Here is a 19,721-nt window from a genome sequence, read left to right on the forward strand (position 1 = left end):
TGAAATCCATCGTTTTACTATGTTTGCTCTGCTGGAAACTGACACTAAGTGGTGCAAAAAAACCTTATATAACACTGTCAGAATAAGAACGTGTCACAGCTAAACACTTGCCGGGTATCCAACAAATTTCATCCGTCTGTGTTCAATTAAAACTAATTTTATGGAACTTATTTACATATCACAGCTAATGCTGACATGTGTGAGGATTAGCTGTTTTTCTTCATAAGATAATTCGCAATCGCAAAAACCTCTCAGATATGGAAGGAAACACCAGAATTTAAAAAATACTTGCATGGTCTTTACAAAGAAAGAGAAGATTGATTGTAACGAGCAAGGTCAAACTGACTTGTGCTACAAGCTTTGGATAAACCGTTGAGCTAACACTTCTTTAGTTTAACTTGATAGTTTTTTGAGGTATGAACGAGAATCAAAGTGTCTTTCAAGGAAATCGTGGCAGAATCAAGCCAAATCTTGACTACAGAAGATGCTTTGTCTTTCATTTGACCAGTTTGCTAATGTTTTCTTCTTGAAAACACTGAAATTAGCATAGTTTCCTCCCAATCTCTGGCAGTTGTGACTTTTCATCACTCAAATCTCCTCACGTCAAGGTCTCTGGATCATCAATATTTAGGTGCAAAGATGTGGAGGAATCTGGTAACTGCTTCATGACACTCATCACGACTGCTAAATAATACACACCTTGTTACTTGATACTGTGTTTTCAACTGTGTGTGTGTCTACCTGCGTGTGTAGTTTTGTTTTGGAGAGGTACTTGTTCCATGTGTGCCCAATGAGGACAGATTGAACCCACTGAGGTGGATATATCTCCCACTCCAGTTACCTCACTGGCTACTTAAAATGGATATGAACCAGTAAGCTCTGATACTGTATCAGACATAAACACACATTCATGGTGCACAATGGCAAAACCCAAACAAGAGTAGCAGGGTAACAAGCTTGTCAAGATAAGTTGGCCCTAAACATTGCAAGAGATTGTATCCTTAAATTAAAAAGATCCAGAAACTAATGAAGGTCACTTAAGTGTAGCCTAACACTATCTTTTATTCTTTAACAATGCATTGAACAATCAATATAGAGATATAAATAAATAGAATAGTTAGTTCATACATTGTCACGCATAATTATTTTGCATGCTGGCGAGACGAGACACGTACACACGCCCCCATCATCAGCTGAGTTTGCTCTGCATCTTAGTACAGCATGTATGAGAGAAATGATTCAAAGAAGCAAACAAGGTATGGAAAATCAATCAATAATGGATGCTGGACATAAAGATGTACCCATGGGTTCAGGAACATTGTGTGCATGCTACACTGAGCATTGTTCTTTCTCTCCGTGGAGGATGTGCCTTTAACGATGACTTTGAAAGGTGACTCAGACAAGTGGTGACCATGGATAGAGTTTGATTTGTTGGCTTAAACTTATATTATTCGTTAAGTCTAAAGACTTCATTTAACTCGTTTTGATGAAGTTGGTTTAACTCTCATATTAAAGAAGACATATTATGGGAAAATTGACTTTTTCCCATGGCATTTTGTTTTAAACCCCATGGATCCGGATCTGAAAATGTGTCATTCAGTAAAATGCTGCTGAACTGCGGATTTCAAAAGACGCAGGCTGTTAGATTTTTATCTTGCTTCTGTTAGACAGATTGTTAAGTCCTCATTTATTTCTGAAAACAAATGTATTATCTTGAAATGAATGAATATCAAACTTGCTCTAAGCTGTTTGGTGTGAAAACAGCCCACTTTGGCCAATTCAGTCAGAGAGAAAACAACACCTGAAAACAAACTTTACATAAAGGTTTTATAGTAACTGTCACATCTTGGTTAGGTCAGAAAACATTTTTTCAGGGGATGTCATATTCTTTCACAATCACCACTGTCAATTATGACTAGTTTGGTCAGCTACCTATCATTTTAAAGAATGATGTTCCCTCTCCCGGTGAGCTCAGCTGCAGAGCTGTAGCTCTCAGCCACTTTTACAGAAAGATGTTGGTGAAGTTGCCATTGAGATGGCCTCTCCTGCATCCCTGGCAGTTTGTCATATGTTGAAATTATTAACACACCAAACATGCCTGGACTTGTCCACCGGCAAGGGCTTTTTATTGATGATAGTTTCTTCTGGCTAAAGCTAGTTACTTATTAGAAAGGCCTCAGAGCATGCAGTCCTACATGTGTCTGAATCTGATCAGTAAGATTTTAAAAAGTCCTAAAATTACCTTAATTGGCTGCTTCTCTGTCACAATATCTGAAGCGTTTAGCAAAAGCAAAAAGAAAAATATGTAAACAGATGCAAGCTACTGCTTTTGGTTATTCTTCAATACCTGTTTGTTCTTCTTATGTGTACTAGATGGAAACTGTGGAGTATTTGCAGAGCTCCTAAACCAGTTGTGAATCTAGTTAAGCGTGAGTGGAAGTAATTTGACTCAAATGCATTTTCTGGGTGATTCAGTCTCAAAGTCATATGGTTTTAGTCATACTTACATGTTTAAAGGCATTTTAAAAGTCTGATTTTTTTGCAGATCAAGACAATAATTAGCCCTTTTCAGGTGTTATATAAGCATACTGAGAGACAGAGTGGCAGTCTCCAGAAATCTGATTGTTCAGATTCCAATCCACAAGCTGAAACCTTCATTTTTCATTTGTATGTGTGGTTCATCCTTTGATATAGTGCAGCTAAATCCCTGTGTGAATGACTGATGAGAGATGTCCTTCGTGTGGGCTCCTACGTGGAAAGTAGGAGCCCACACAAAGGGCAGGATTAAGTAGGAACACAAAAGGCCACGTCTGCAGCTGCCCCGAAAATCAACTTTGAGATACACTGGATGAGAATAACAGGTTTGTTCTAGATAAACACAAGTTCAGCCTCAAGTGACAAAAGCATGGCAACTTCTGCCATGAACCAAACATTACTATGGTGTCATACCCATAATTTGACACTGATTTTATGACACCAAAAAGCAGATGCATGCTGGTGGTCACTTGGAGGCCGCAGAGGTTGTAGGTGCGTTGGTTATGGAATGAAATTGATGCTGTTACTCTATTAGCACTTCAATAGTCTTGGGTGTCTCTGAGTATAATCGCTGTGCCCATCGGATCGCTTGTGTGTGCATGTATCGGTCTGTGTTCTGGCGTGTCTGGTTTCTAATGATGGTCATCCATAATTGAGCGTGGCCTTGCAGGAGGGGGGAGGGAGCTGTCCAGGGTGGTGTGGCGCTTAACTGGGCTCCAACTGCTCAGTGTGTATGAGTCACAGGGGTCAGCGGTGCACAAAACGTCCAGCGCCACAGGACAGTAACGCGAGCCCAATGCTGTTTAATTGATGCCACGTCTGATTAACTGTCAGTTCAGGATCAACACCAGCTAATTCACTAAAAGACGCCCTGTCCAGAGGGACAGTGCCGCTTTAACCTCAACACATAAGAGCTCAACCTGCACGACAGGCCGACATGAGAGAAGCGAGGTTATCGGAGAACGGGGAAGTGTATTTCCTATTTTTCTACCAAGAGTTTTCAAATTTGAAATCATCTGCAGCAGATAATCATTACCAGCTGAACTGGAGGGAGGAGTAATTGGTCTTTACACGTTAATTTAGATCCAATATGTTTAAAACGTCAATGTGACGCATTATGCCATGTGTAGAAAAGTGAGTTAGGAAGTTGGTATTATGTATTCCACCTACAAGTAACATCATTTTGCAACTAGAGGGTGCTAAAGACCAATATAAAACTGGTCTGTTCTCAATTAGACTAGAGACTGGGCCTGTTTAAAGAGATTTCTTTAGTACAAATCATACCTTATTAAGAATTAGTCCTGAAAAGGGACAACTTTTAAGTGAACAATGATGTGGAAAAGCTCTGTTGTTGCAGATTCTTGGTAAAAGTTAATGTCAGTAATAAGCAAGTAAGGGTTGATAGTTTATCACAGTTTGTGTAGTTTTTAAATCTGCTCTTCTGAGTTACGTTATGGAAGTCGGGAACATAACCTTAGTGACTCGATAGGGAAAATCTAACTCCATCCTTAACAGAAATAAGTTAAACGTAGATTGTATAAAAAAAAAAAAAGAGCCAATGGAGCCCTCAAATGATTAGTCAGAGGGTGACTCCTGTTGGAAGAAAACTGCTGGATTTTGATGTTAATGCACTCAAATGTGTGAGTGCATTAACATCAGGAAGCAACAGAGGCAACTTTCGACTAAAGTTATCACTTCTGTCCTACCTCATACGAGCTCTCAACAGCAAGGCGAGTTCCAAACTTTTTGGAGGCGTTTCAGAACCTCAAGACTTTGGCTGAATGTTGGTGCAATATTCCTTTGAGAAATATTAAAAACTCAAATTCAAAATAAGAACAAAACATGCACTTCTCCACCGTCTATATATAGTATGAAACTTCATTCGGTATGAATAAACTAATCAAATTTAAATCAAATAATCTAATTCATTTTCAAAGGATCCATTGGAAATAAATCCTTATTTGCATTTATCCCCCAAAGTGCAGCTAGATTTATGTACAGTGAACATCTCACACTCTTTTAAAAGCATCCTGCTGCATTAGGTCATTCCCAGATGATCGAGCTGAAAATATATTTACAGTTAATCCTTTGCTTCACTCTCCACTCATTGTTTGGATGAATCATTGCTTGATGAGAAAAATATTTCTGCATGAAAAGGATCCTGATCAGCCGCCAGCGGTTTTACAAGGCAGACTTCAGCACCTACACACACTCAATGGAAGAAAGATGCTCAACAGACGTGCAGGACCTCCATGTTTAAGCATTCTGTCTCTGTGATATACAAGCATCTATTAACAGTCAACTCACCGGTTTCTCCCTTTGACGTCCTCTGCTAGCTTTACTTTAAAGGTATTTGAGGCTTTTCTAATTTGTCTCTGTTGAAGTTTTGCTTCTGTTTGAGTCAGCTCTCTCTCTTAAACTTATGATCTCTTTGGGGCTGTTTAAATGGTTTCTGTGAGTGCACAGATGATAAAAAAAAAAAAGATAAAAACACACAAGCTTCTGCTGCCAGGCAAACTTGCCCATGTGAATACATATCAGTTACTAATGAAGTCTGTAAAAGAGAGCAGAGCCAGAGGTGTTAAGTTCAGCACATGTTGCTCATACTGTGAAGAAGACTATAAAAATGCCAACTGTTGCTTTACCTGCGAAACTCGTTTTGGAGAGAACTGTGTGCTGATATAATACTTTTTGGTTTCCACTGTATTCAGGGCCTCAACTGCAGCAAAGCAGGAATCATGAAGCAGAAATCTATTGATCTGTAACTCCATCTGCTGGATGTTTTATGTCGTGCAGGTGGTTAATTTGTCATTAGCTTTACCCACACAAATGATTCTCAGTCCAACTGGATAAAGCAGGTATAGGAACTGGAAGAATGGATGGCTTTCGGTTTACACCATCTATATCTCATTTCTAAACCAGATCTGCAGAGCATGTCATTAACTGCACTTTAATGGTAAAACAAAAGGAAAGAAAGAAGAAAAAGTGTTACAAGATAAAATGATCTAAATTCGTCCTGATTATTCTTTAAGTTTGTTTTGGCTTATTTCTTTTAAATGAATGGCCTTTTGCTGATGTATTTTGAAGAATGGATTTGGGTAACACAGTTGAAATGTTGGGATTTTAAAGGTGGAGAAAAGTCATTCTAATCTGATGCATATTTCTTCAAATTCTGCAAATAATCAGTCATGCTAGTTAGATATGCATAAAAGAAGAAAAAGAAATTGGAAAGATACAAATCCCAGCCAACCAGCAATAGTTTGTGCATATTTAAAGACACAGACTGCGTTCACAGAGCAGCATTATGAGTTCATGCACATTTCCTGGTCAATCCATTCCCCTCATGACTGCTTTTAAGCCGCAATAGAGACCGGAGCATATAAAACAGCTGTGAGAAACAGCTGCAGTTACCCCTGTCCACATTTCTGTAAGAAAGGATGAACCCTGCTGTCTCGAGTAGAATTATACACATACAGGCGTGAAGAAACGACCAGGGATGATATTCAGACAGGAAGAAACATAATTGTTTAAAATAACTGTATACCCTCTAAAATTGTATCATTCTGGTGATTAACAGGTAAATTCAACCTCAGATGAACAATATGTTATATTGTCATATTACAATGAGTCATTATTTCTTTCACAAAAACAAAGTCAGAATGAAGAAGAAATATGTGAAAAACTAAGTATATTCTTATCGCTTCTAGAAGAATTAGGAGGGTAATTAGCAGCCAGATACAGCTAATCAAATGCACTTTATTCACTGAGCATCATTAAGTGTGAGCACCTCTATAAAAGCAGAAATTTTAGCACCTCATACCAACTGTCAAGCACGGTGGTGGAGGGCTGATGATTTGGGCTTCACTGAATCAATCATGGACTCCTCTGCCTGACAGCAACAGGACAATGATCCCAAACACAGCAGCAAATCTGCAGCAGAATGGCTGAAAAGAATCAAGATGTTGCAATGAGCCAGTCACAAACCTCAATGAACTGATGCAAAGCTGTAAAGAAGAGTGGGACCAAATTTAAATGGAAAATAATCGCTTTAAGTTATTGTTGCTAATGGTTCTACAAGCTATTGAATCATAGGATGCACTTAGTATTTCACCCCCTGCTTCTGTAGTTTGGCTGAATTTTCATGAATAAGAGTTGATACGTTGTAATATGCCATAAATTATCATACTGATTATGTTAATGTGTGGTTCCTCCTAACATATAACACATACAGGCTGCCTGACCGTACATTTCTGAGAATTTCAGTAGCGCTCTGCAGAGTCAAGGCAGAAATCCACAGTCATAGCACTGATGGCTGATTTTGTTCGATCAATATGTGATATTATATAAAAAAAACTTCTCATGATAAATCAAACAAGTTTAAAACATTTTAATTCTATCTGACAGGGAAATATTTTATCAATGACTTTTCCACGAACGAGCAAAACAAGCCTAAAATATGATTTTTTTTGATGATCAATGATGTGCAAAAAGGAATCTCTCCACCCCCGTGAGTGTATGAATCAAGGCCCAAATTTAGTCTGGAGCTGGCGGCAACTGAACCATCCTGCTATTTGCGTTCCTTAATGACTTTCTAATTCCTCATCAGTGGGTAGCTAGGCTCCACAGCAGGCAGACAGAGAGCAGTGGCACGGTGCCACCCAGGAACAGGTGCTCCTCCATGTTGTGCTTATGGTGTCCACAAGCCTCAATTACACAATTCAGCCTGCTTTTCAACTGGAAAGACTTCAGTGGGTTCAGTGATCTGAGCCTGACTTCAGCTCCTGATAAAGGTTTATTTGCCATGCTGCCAATATTTTGATTGTATGTTTAATCCTGAGGTGAGTGTCTGGCTCAACTAGATGAATAAGAGGCCGTTGGGATGTTTACATGCTCTCATAGGCACAAGTGCCTTGGCTTTACACAAGGGACAAAAAATATACATAGGGCCATATATACCTAATATTTGATCAATGCCCAGTAGAAAACAAGTTCCACCTTGACCACATGCTTGTGGTTGTCATCAATAAGCTTCTGGAAGGAGTCTGGTTTGATTCAATGACCACTCTTCTTTGCTTGAATTTGATTGTTTGCTGGCATTGACCTCAATAAACACAGATCACATGTTTCGGATGGGGTCCCTGCAGAAGGCTTTTTTTTTTTTTTTTACTAAGTTGATAGACCGTGGCTGATTTAGAGAACCATTACCTGCATTAGTCTTATTTAGTCGCATTGTTTGCGTTCTTATTATTAATGTTGCTATTATGACTTTTGTATCGCTAATGGAGCACTGTAAGGCCATTTCCCCCCAGATATCAATATATTACCTCCAAACGTGCATTCCAGGACTCTGTACCTATGGATTTTGCTTGTGACTGCACGGAAATGAATATAAATGAAAAAAAATCTCAAAACAACAAAGTCATGATAGAAGAAATGTAGTTCTGAGATAAAGAGATGCAACGATCGTCAACGCGAGACAAAGTGATAAAAGCTGATTCTAACCGGTGTAATGGTATTCATCCAATAAAGCTTGCTGCTGTATTGGATGAATACTGATCACTGAGCTGATTCTTGGTTAAAGAACTCAGTAACAACATTATGTATCCTTCCTCTCCATCATCTTCACTGAGTAAACTTTAAACCCTCACAGATCAGTCTTTGTACACAGATAATCGACTGCGTGGAATGTGAGATATGTCATTTATAAAGAATTTATAAGAAAGTGGTCACTCCAACGGGTTTCAGCATCTCTCAGCTCGTAGGTGTGCTTTTGCATTTTGTTTGATCTCACCAGAACTGCTCTGTTTGACTCCGTCGGTCCCATTTCTGGCCACAGGCTGCAGCCGTTTGCAGTGAAAGAGATCTGCACCCTCAAAGAGCAAAAACATTAAAAACGTTTAAAAATAAAAATAAATGGAGGAGCTTAACAGTCCTCTCGGTTAACTGGGGGATAATGCCAGGAAAATGATCCGTTATTGGATAACTGTGAGTGGCAAAACTACTCGAGCTTTTCCTTTGAGCGTTTTGTGGGCACCGCTGGAGGATAACTGTGTATTTCCAGCTGCTGATCGGTCCTGCGCAACAGTTGTCTCAGTTTTCAGGCAGATATCCTGATATTTTCTTGAGAATTATTTGCTATAGTTCAGAGTTCGTTGTTGCATCAGTGATGGTCATGATTGCATGTTTCATAAATGAGATACAAGGTTCTTATCCTTTCTACCAGAGTTCTACTTCTATCGTATCCACACATAGAGCATGGAGGGAAACATCGTTGCTGTTTTATCAAATTATTATCTTTAACAAGATGCTTGAGGTTTTGTCAAAGAACTGATTGAATAAGTTCACAGCTAGAAAAAAACAACAACAAAGGTCTATATATTCTTTTTCTTTTTTATATTCAAGCCTTATAGGAAAAACACAGAAAAACTGATTCGAAAAGCTGATTTATTCATTTCTGGACAGTTCTTCCCTTCACTGGTAAAATACAACGCCACAAATAACCACACCGAAGCTCTGGAGTGATTTCCAGAGCAGCATCACACAGAACAGGTAGGTTCATTGATCCAGGGGAGAGGGGGGGGATTAAGACCGCTTTTCCTTGAAATTTGAGAGAGAGAGAAACCGAGAGACGCACAACAACAAAACCAAAAAAAAAACCCTTTCAGAATCAAAACCGTGAAAATGAAAATTGGATTCTGAAGAAAGTAAAGACCAAATCTGCCAGCTGGATGACAAACCCTTTGTTTTTGTGTGTGTTTTTCCCCTCCCAGACAAAGGCTGACAGGAAATCCCTTACTGCATTCAGCATTTCTTGCAGTGTTTGCAGCTTGGAGCGCAGGTCTTCACTTCTCATCGGGGAGATCAAGGATCCCCGCAGAAAAGACCTGTTGGTGATCCGATCGGATAGTTCAGTGAAAAAGAACGAACCGTTACAAAGATAGCTTTTTTTTTTTTTTTTTTAGAAAAACAAAACAACGACAATCCCTACATCAACGGATGCAAAGTGCCGCAGCCTCTACAAGTGTTTGGAAGCTGCAGCGCGACTGGCCTCGGACCAAAGTCACGCGCCTCACGTGAAGTCTGCCAAGCAGACGTTAAATCCCGTTTGCGGTTTTTAAAAAAAAAAATGACATTAAATAAAAATGAACAACACGCATATTTACACAGACATTCACACATACAGTGTATACACTCGCACTTGAATAGACATTTACAGACCCGGACAGTGCATAAGCCCACCACGCGCGCGGATCACCGCAGCGGTGGCGGTGAAATCACAGTTGTCGCCTCATCGTAACAATCTTCGATGTCAAAGGTCAAACGTGGGATTTGGGTGAAAATATGCCTCGTCGGATTCATTTGAACTACTGCAACGTACACGCGGGACACGGGACACGCGCGCCACTGCTGGCGTCTCCAGCTGCAGGTCTTATTGCCCCCCCCCCCCCCACCACACACACATACAGGGACACTGACAAAGTGCGCGTGGGCTCGAAATGTTCAGTGCTGCTCAGTAATCGTTTTATTCACAAAACATCTGGATTAGTAAACTTGCAATATAAAGATTTGAGGATGCAGTTTAATCCAGAATATCCAATGTTTGCAGTATAAGTTTGAATTAAGCACCACCGCAATGTACTGTATGCGAGAATCATTACTGGACAAAAATATTCTGTCAGAAAACCTTCGGCGAGCAGTTTCTCCCCCTCATGATCACCGAGACCCGGACACCGAGCCCATCATTTACAGCTGACCGAGTTCACCTGCTTCAATCAAAGCTCCAGGTCGGGACGATCTCAGCTCTGATCTGAGACGTAAAAATGCGCTCGAAGATACACGGAAAACAAAAATAAAAAACAAAAACAAAGTGCAGATTACACACAAAGGCGCTCATTCCTTCCAAATGACAACCGCATCCGCACACAGTGAGTCAATGTTGTCACGTGGTGGACTTCAGAAACGAGGCGACGGATCGTTGACCAGAACCGTCTGAACTCGTTCAGCTTCGCACTGGAGCCACACCCGCATCCCAAGTTTTTGTTGTCATTATTAGACTGAAAATCGCAACGAGACGAGCTCTATGACAGGCAGTATAAAAGGTGTGATAATATCTGAGTGATGGCAGTCGGTGGTGTAGCCTTTTGCGCTGTCCTATGCGAAGGCTTGTTCCCTCAGAGTGAGTCCGCTCCGGCTGACGGCTTTAGGACGCACTCTTCATTCAAGCACTGCACAACTTAAAACCACACACCGGCAGACCAAAGGAAAAACAAAAACAAAAAAAAACACATACCAAAAGACGTGTATAAAAATACATAAAAACAAAAGAACGAATCAGCATGAAAACACGACACCTCAGAGGGGAAGGGAGAGCCGGGAGGTTCAGGGCTCAGAGGTAAAAGTAGAGGGTTAGTAGAGGTTACCCTGATCCATTCTTGCTCCAGTTAGTCAATCACAGACTCTGCTGGGGACAGCTGTCACCGCAGAGCACCCATGTCAAATTAATTGGAGGGAAATGCTCGCAACATTTCACAGGCGTAAATAATCTTTTAGTTCCATTTCAGTTGGAAAATAAAATAACGGCACACCCCTAACATATACATTACATATATATGAGTAACTATAAACATCATCACAGGTTCCCAAAAACGCAAATCATCTGATGATTTGAAAAAAAAAAAAAAGAAAAAAAGAAAAAAAAAGGAGCCGACTTAACCTTTCCACCCTGGACACAGCTGGAACTGTGTCAGCCACATGTGTGTCCAGGGCTCTCCGGTTTGGTCAAAGTCTGCCACAAACACGACCCGAGGCATTCCTGTTGATAGAATTAAACTGAAATTACATCTCCCAAAGGCATATCATACATTCATAATACTATGTGAGTACAACGGTGTGTTCATGTCCGTGGCTGTGTTTCTAAATCATCTGCATTCAAGCAGAACAACGTAGTAACGCCCATCTTTGTGAGGACATACGGCTGTAGGACAAGACTGGCTGTTTAAGGGGGTAAAACTTCCTTTTAGGGGGGGTTACATGAGGTCTCATTGAAGGTGTGGCCTTTACTTGCTTTCGTTTGAGAGTGGGATAGGGACTGCAGCGGAAAAAGAGGGCCCCTCACAAAGATAGAAGTACAAATGTGTGTGTGCGAGTGGCGGTCTTTTCATGGCTCCTCTGGGCTCCTGTCCTCACAACAGAAGCACATTTCCGTAGGAAACAATTGCACCTCATTGGCTTAACCAAGTTAGCCAATCACCAGTGACGGAAGCCAGAGCCTCTGGACCCACCCCATCGCTGAGGCCAGAGTTTGGTCAGTTCATCTGGGAATGTGTGTGTGTGTGTGTGTGTCGTGTGTGTGTGTGTGTGTGGGTGAGAGAAGAGGCCCACAGTCCATTCCACTTGAGGTGACCCTTATGGATGGGGGGTGGGGAGGGGATGCGGTTTCCGAAGTGTCGGTAGGCCGAGAAGAGGAGCGGCCTACTCCTCTGCTTCTGTCAAGCCGATTCGTTCCTCCTCATGTCAGTCACTGCTGGGCTTCATGAGGGAGAAGGCGAAGATGTTGAAGTGGCCGCTGAGCTGTTGTACCTGCGAGGAAAACCAAAAATCACAGATTCTTTTTTTAAATTTTACTTTGAACATCTCATTTCAAATTTATTCTTTCAGCCGATTCTATTCTGGTGCTTGTTTGCCTTCTTTTTAAATGCTGAGAGAGCTTCAATAGCAAACTTTCCAAAACAGCTCCTGTGTTAACTTTTCCTAGTTTGAACGCTCGTGTATTAAAATTAAATCCGTTTACGTGCGTGTGCTCTTACCACCGATATGCCGTAGTGTATGTGTGCAAGTATGACAGCAGCTGTCCACACATAAAGCAGCAGGGTCTCGTTTGTGAAGACCCCCGTCACAGCGAGCAACACCACCGCAGTCATGGGCAGCAGCAGCCAGCTCAGCGCCTGACAACGCGTGTTGCTCATCTGACACACGATCAGCTTACACTGGAAGGGAAACGCACACGTGATTCCACACTCAAATAGAGACGTTCTCTAACGTGAAGCTGAGGCGTTAGTGTGGCAACACTCACGGTGACGTTGGCGAAAGCTGTCCCCACCATGAGGTAGTAGATCCTGGGCTGCAGCGCAAGAACGTCGGATGGCGAGCAGACCACCCAAATGGTGGACAAGACGAAGAGGAGGACGGGAGAAAGGAAAGGCAGGAAAGCTTCGTACAAGCTGCTGTGCTTCAAAGTGTTACTCCGATGAGCCCTGAAAAAAATAAAAATAAATAAAAAAAATCAACACAGACTGGAAACTTCAGAACACCGTCTCAAAGATTGAAAAGAAATCAAAGCTTTTTTAACCTCTACTTACTTCAGGACATTGAAGAGGCTCATGGGTAAGGTCACGGTGAAGGAGCAGGCTGGAAATGAGCAAACCGTGGTGTTAATAGCTGCCTGGGCAAGCGAATGAATTAATGAATCCATCCAGAGAAATCAAACACAGCTCACCTATGATCATAAAAGTGAAAAGGTCTCTATAAAGAAAGCTCCACAAGACTGGCTGATACCAGGTTTCCACACCCACCACAGCAGTGACCAAGTAAACAAGGGAAATGGTCTGGAAGGAGATGCGACATAAGACATCAAGTCGCTGTAAAGCTGCTATGTTGAGACTGAAGTCAAACATTTATCTGAACTCCTCCTCCAAAAAGTGCTTGTCCAAATTGTAATGTACCAGACAAAAATGGGATTTGCCCACTTTTTTAAGTGATATGCATGAGCTTGAGGCAAAATTGTTAACAAAATTATTAACTAAACTCAGTTAATAAATGACTTGGGACGTCCCGATCAGGATAATTTGTCCAGAGTCCTGATCCGAGTGTTTTCACAGTGAGCATCTGCTTATGCAGAGTCTCAATCTAATACCTGCATTTTAAAATATCAAAATATTCTCTTTGATATTTATTTTATTTTTTTTTTATTCTAAAAACATGTTCACAGAAAACTCACGATAAAGCTCTTAATAATTCTACAAATTCCATTACAGGTAATAGAAATTAAAGCCTAAAGATAAACATAAAATAACAAAGACACTGAATTTTCCTTAATGACACTGAACGCAGCATGTCTGGGCTACTGTTACCTGCCTAATTGGAACATGTTACTGATTCAGTGATATTGGTGAGTTGTAACAGTTTTTTTGTAAAAGTGTGTCCATTATCAATGAATACAAATATAACTGTATAGCCAAAGCTTCACAGGCATAGCAACACTGACTTAAGAGGGCGGGGCTTAGCAAACAAACAATTAGCTGGCTGTATTTATCACTTGTTGCATTGTATGAGTGCATTTGTGTAGGCGTTTACCACTTGGCTGATGTCGTATCCCCAGGGCAGAAACAAGATGCCAGTGTTATATTTCTCCCAGTGGGACAGGATGAAGGAGAACAGCACCACCCACAGGATGTAATAGAGTGTGGCCACACTCACGCCGCTCTCCCCACGCCCAAATATTGAGTATACAGTGGCCACAAAGAAGATGCACGCCCAGCTGTCCAGACCGTGGTCGAAAAGCTCCCCAAGTGGTGTGGAAGAGCTGGTGCGGCGGGCCTGTTTACCATCCACACCATCTTTACAAAGCAAACAAAAGGCATGGCTAGTTAGATACAGCACAGTGTGCTCATGGGGCTGTTTTTATAAGGACACATAAATGTAGAAAGAAAGAAAGAACAAAGCTTCTATCTCTTTTAACAGGTCTCACATCTCCACTCAGCTGAAGCTGCCCACACTGGCATAGCTGTTCAATGTCAGCTGCATTCCTACTTCCCACCACTGCTGCTGATCTGATCTGGACTGCGCTCATTTCATCCACACATGGGAACTCTGGACAGACTCACTCATATGAATTAATACACAGAAAGGCGTCTAATGTTCATGGTTCATGGAGTGCATACCTACACATGAGCCCAGAGAGTCTTTCACAGAGTAGCTGTGCAACGAGGCAGGTGAGCGTCTAAAACACCTCTCTCCACTGAGGTTTCAGGGATGCTGCGTTGACCGGGGCACACAGGCACAAGCCCTTTTCACACAGGAACACTGGAGACTGCGTCCTCGCATGCCACCGCTCCAGAACATCTCTGGAACGTTTCAGACTCCAGCAGAACCAGAATGTATGCTTCAGCTTCATTTCTACAGGGCTGTAGGCGTTTTTATTTATGCCTCACAACTTGTCCACGGGGAAACTACAGATGTGAGCACTTAAAATGGCCAGCTGCTTCACGCATGAGTCAGACTCCCACTGGTTGTAAATTGGCTGACATTTGGCCGGAAGAGGCCAATTATGTCTGTATCAGACGTAACTCTTTTCCTGCTTTGATTTCCTGCTTTCTTGTCACGATCGCCACTCCATCGCAGGAGATACCTGACAGACCAGAGGTGCTTGGTGCCCCAAGCCAGAAGGTTCAGGGAAGATTAGCCAATTAAATTTGGCTGAAGTGCGTCACGCCAGCCCAACAGTGCTCGTCAAAACCTACAACATAGCCAGGAAGTCCGCTTCAGCTGTATCAAGTTGGAATCTGTGGGTTATAAATGCATCAGAGACACAGTCTGCAGGATATAAATGCCATCCCGTCATGTTGTTAAGGCTCAAAGGCTTTTCGCCTGGGAGGTAACTGCAGCTCTGTGTACACTGCAACCCTCTGCCAACGGGAAAGGATTTAACCCGCTTGTTATCACAGATGCGCCCCCGTTTAAAAATTCGAAACGCACTACTTTTAGCTTCACAAATGACCGAGCCCCCCCCCTCCCCAGAGGACAGAAAAAGGCACAGGGGGTTGCAGAGGTTAGAACTCACCAAGTGTATAGGCTAAGAAGTTGAAGATCCCTGCAGCAACCCAGACCCAGCTGGGCACGTGGTCGTGTCCTGCAGCTGAGACACAAGCAACAGAAATAAACAACACGCCATAGATGGACAGTATTGTGGGAAGAAAAATTATCCACAGTCGCAAAATGAGTTTCTGCTTTTCTTTTAAAAACCCTAATCCATCTGAGCCTGAGTAGAATATTATAGGAATGCAGTGAAATAAGGCATAACGTTTAGTGATTTAGAGTAAATTAGTAGAACTGAGTCGAAGTGATCGACTCTATAGCACATGTGAGAAAGTTTGTGGTTAAGTGACACAACAGCCACACCAGAACAGAAACTCTTTGGAGCTGCGCTGTGGAGCTGTTTCTGTTGCAGAAATATGGGTTGACATGACAACGCCGATAGCTTGAAGGACATAATGGATTAGTGTTTAGCCAGAGCTATGATAGGTTTCCATAAGTGATGGACTTTGCCTTTCATAAACAAAGGGCACGCACGCCTCCTCATTTCTCCCTTCTTTTAAAGCTGAGACTTCACACTACGTTTCAGGGCAAAAACGTGCCCGACAATCCGTCATGCACAAAGCGAACAAGGCAACGGACTTACAAGAGGCAGTGAAGTCAAAGTCGTAGAAGGCCAACATGAGGAAGTTCAACACGAGGAACATAAAGCCTGTAAATGTAATGAGGTTTGGGGCCAGCCATCTTGGTAGAAACTGTTGGGAGAAATAGGAGAAACAGTTCATAAACTCATGAATTAGCAGTCACACAATCTTTCTCATCACAGATTTAACAAGTGCATAGTCATTTCTGTTAGAAACACACAGAAACACAGCGTTTTATGCCTTTTTCTTACCTTCACCACGAAGTTCCAGAAAGGATGCATAACGTAGACGGACAGGGGATTCGAGTCCACAGCACTGTACTGCAAAAAAAGAATAAACAGGAAATATTTCATGTCAGGATGAGCCACAATCAAACATGTGTGAGGGAGGGTGTAGCTTTGGGTGTCTGAAGTCACCGCCAACAGCAAAACTCGCCCATGAGGTCTGAAAGCGTCCCATTCCGAGAGCTATTCAGATTTGCAGGTCAGAGTAGCATCATACAGCCTCCCAAATCTTCACCTTGACACAAACTTCACGTTCAAAGGATCCTAGAAACGCTTTCGCTCCTGCTTTGCCATTCACAGCAAATTCTCATCATATATTTCACCAAAAAAAATGAATGAGTTAACGATGCACAACGGGTGCTTTGGTGCTTCCAGTTGGAAATTCAGATTTCAAATTGGTCATTAAATGTGTCGCTCTCTCCTAATGCAAAAACAAACTTTGGTAAAAAGAAAAGGAAGCCCACACGAGTGAAATTTCAAACGTTAGGCGCTAATAGTTTAAACAAAACAGAGTGGCACGGATTTGTGGAGCCAATACGCAAAGGGGGAATGATGATGTGAGTTTTTAACGCATTAACCTCGTCAGCCAGCCCATAGGTGACAACAGTCTTCCTCTACCTTTCAACAAACTAGTCAAGTTCAACACACGACTCCCAACAAGACTGTGCCTTAAAGAGGGATCAGTAGCAGCGGTCTGTGGCTGAAATGCAGGCAAAGGAAATGTAAAGTAATTAGTGTGCAGTCGTCCGAGGTCAGTTTGCAGTGTGTGCTAGTGTGAGCTCTCAGGCCCGGCACTGGATACTCTCTCATACTGTCATAACAAATGTACATCTGCATGGCAGCTGGAAGCTATAGGCTCAGGTGAGACACACTCTGTGGAAGTCAGTTGTGGTGTCGGGTTGCTCACTTCATACCCCAACAGCAGTTGTTATTAAAAGAGCTGTAACCCATCTTGTTTAAAAGGGAGTTGTTGTACTGTACCTCTGTGGTACTTTAATCAAAACACATCACAAATAGTTCAGGATATTGTGTCATATTGTGAAAATAAGGGCATAATTCCTCTCCTTAAATGTTTTTTTCTTTCTTTTTAATAATATTTCTTTGAGCTCACCTCGAGTAAACCAATCCAAAAGCTGTGCGACCTCAAATTATTTTGGTGGCTCCACACGACACAGATCAAAACAAACCCGACTCCGGCCTCAGTAACTTTACTCAGGCATGACGAGCATGTGTAAGAGACCCAGTGTAGCATACCAAGCCTGATACTTATACAGTTTAGCTACGTGGAAGGCTGCAACAGTGGGGCTGGTGATGTCAGTCTTTCTGTAGGTTGCTCTCTCTATCCAATATTCACTTTGAAGAGGAAAAGGATCCCAATTTTAACTTTATTATATTTAAAATAATTAAATTACCTGCACTTCTCTGAAAAAAAAGTAAATTGAAAAGAACCATAACTGTGTCAACTGTAGGTAATTCAGTGGTTAAAACAACAACAGCGCAAGGTGGACACAGATAAATACAACAACAACAGACTCTCTTTGTACACATTCAATCATCAAATCCATTGGGAAATGTTTCATTTTCAAAAATAAATCAGATTACAGCAATGTTGTCCACTCCTAATGTACAAAGTCCTCTTGGAAGCGATGACATCATGCTGTGCAATGTCTAAGGAGGGTGTTCCTCCAAAGAGCAAAAATAAATAACGTAATAATCACCACCACATGCACAAAAGACACACTTTGACCACAATTTGCACCCTTATCTTGCACTAAAACATACAGTTACAAGACATTTGTTTAAGAGAGACGCATTCCTTTCAGTCACAGACATTTGCTTTTTTTCCTCTCAGCCGTCTTGCTGCAACTGGTGCTTGGAGTTTTGTAGTTACCACACAGAGAGGAAGGCACTTAAAAGGCAATTATTGGAAAACGGTCTCTCATGATAAATAGCTTGGAGGATTTATGCTGCAATAAAAGGAGGAGGGAGCCTAACAACACCAGGGGATAGCTGTCAGAATGACAAGTACAAGCAGAGTTATAATTGTGGGAGCAAGGTGGGTCTATTCAACATTGCATGTGATGCAATGTACAACAATTGTCTTTTCTTTTCAGTCCCAGACGCCTTTTGTCGACGTATGTCAACTTGATGCTCTTATTTCAAGAAAGACAACCCTCCCGAGACCAACACCAATAGGTGGTTTTGTTTATGACACTTTAACAACATGATTTCCTGGGTCGATGTAACGCTTCGAACTGTGACAGTAGTTTTTCCTCTTCACCGCTCTCGGTTCAAGTTGAGTGGTTTCACTCTCAGTAATGCTTTACAGCAACTTCCACAGCTATGTGTAATAACGAGTATTAAACTAGCCTTTCCTTCCAAGAAATGAATGGAAAAGGGATATCTCAAACGTGGGGGAACAATGGGAATATGAGCATTTATTCAAACCTTACACTGACAGAAAAGGAGTCGCTAACGACTAGCTTATTTGCGCCAATGTAAAGTACAACATGGTACACAATGACTCTTCCGGACAAGGTTTTCAAAATAAAATGCGCGACTGTTGAACATCACAGCCACACTTAAAGCGCAAAATTGTATTCTACGTCGGTACTGTTTTACTGCATTAACCAAACTTCTAACAGTAGAAATATGCTGAGAAAAAAAAAGGTCGGGGCCTCGTAGGTTGTCACAAGTGTTTAAGTATCAGCACTTAAGGTATTTCAGCAGGACACAAACACTTCCCGACAAGCAGATTTATTCAAGTGTGTACAGCAGTCACAACTCCACTGAGGTTACACCGGTCAGAGGGCAGTCAAGACGAATATGTCATATCCAAATTCTTATGACTGAACACTGAACAGACTTTATTCATACCGAGAAGCTAACCAACATCCGGTAAGATTGTATCACTCTTAACATTTTGCTGGAGAAGCACCCTCCAGATCGTGACAGCTAGCTGCTCAGCACACATACGTTTGTGCGCTCAATGGCTAGCTGCTAGCATGCTATTAAAGTCTATCAGTCATACCTTGTATTTGTCGAAGCCCGCAAGCTGCTCCTGAGTGACATATTCGTAGAGAGCCATGGTGGTACAGACGGGCTCAATGATGAGATAAAATGATATCTCCTCCTTTGGGAAATACAAATTCCTAACGCTAGCTGCCGAGTAGAAGAACCATCTAGCTTAGCCGCCGACTGTCGTTCACGCCGGGTGAGGTGATGTCGAACCATTGGAGCCACTCCTACTGAGAGCAACCCCGCTAGCTGACGTTAGCTGCAACTCAGTACTGCCACTCAGGCCTGGATGACACTGATTTAAAAAGAAAGAAAGAAAAAATCAAAAGAAGTACTATTAAATTGTGTTGACTGGACCAAAATGACGCACTTTAAATACATCATGCTGTTGTTAATGAAAAATACTAATATAATAGTTGTTGCAATGTCG

The 19,721-nt window shown here is 41.8% G+C and overlaps 1 protein-coding gene across 1 annotated transcript; it reads right to left on the minus strand.

Annotated features, from left to right (window-relative positions):
* Nucleotides 1–8,965: 8,965 nt before the first annotated feature.
* selenoi (selenoprotein I) lies at nucleotides 8,966–19,526 on the minus strand. The gene is made up of 10 exons (XM_072362391.1): nucleotides 19,305–19,526; nucleotides 16,241–16,309; nucleotides 15,992–16,100; nucleotides 15,374–15,448; nucleotides 13,888–14,150; nucleotides 13,031–13,139; nucleotides 12,894–12,942; nucleotides 12,608–12,788; nucleotides 12,342–12,521; nucleotides 8,966–12,114 (listed from the first exon to the last, which is right to left on the minus strand). The coding sequence occupies exons 1-10, from the start codon at nucleotides 19,359–19,361 to the stop codon at nucleotides 12,007–12,009; spliced, it is 1,200 nt and encodes a 399-aa protein (XP_072218492.1). The 5' UTR covers nucleotides 19,362–19,526; the 3' UTR covers nucleotides 8,966–12,006.
* Between the last annotated feature and the right edge of the window lie 195 nt (nucleotides 19,527–19,721).

The sequence above is a fragment of the Leuresthes tenuis genome, unplaced genomic scaffold (assembly GCF_036924035.1).
Source record: "Leuresthes tenuis unplaced genomic scaffold, fLeuTen1.0.hap1 SCAF_13, whole genome shotgun sequence".
Lineage (NCBI taxonomy): Eukaryota > Metazoa > Chordata > Actinopteri > Atheriniformes > Atherinopsidae > Leuresthes > Leuresthes tenuis.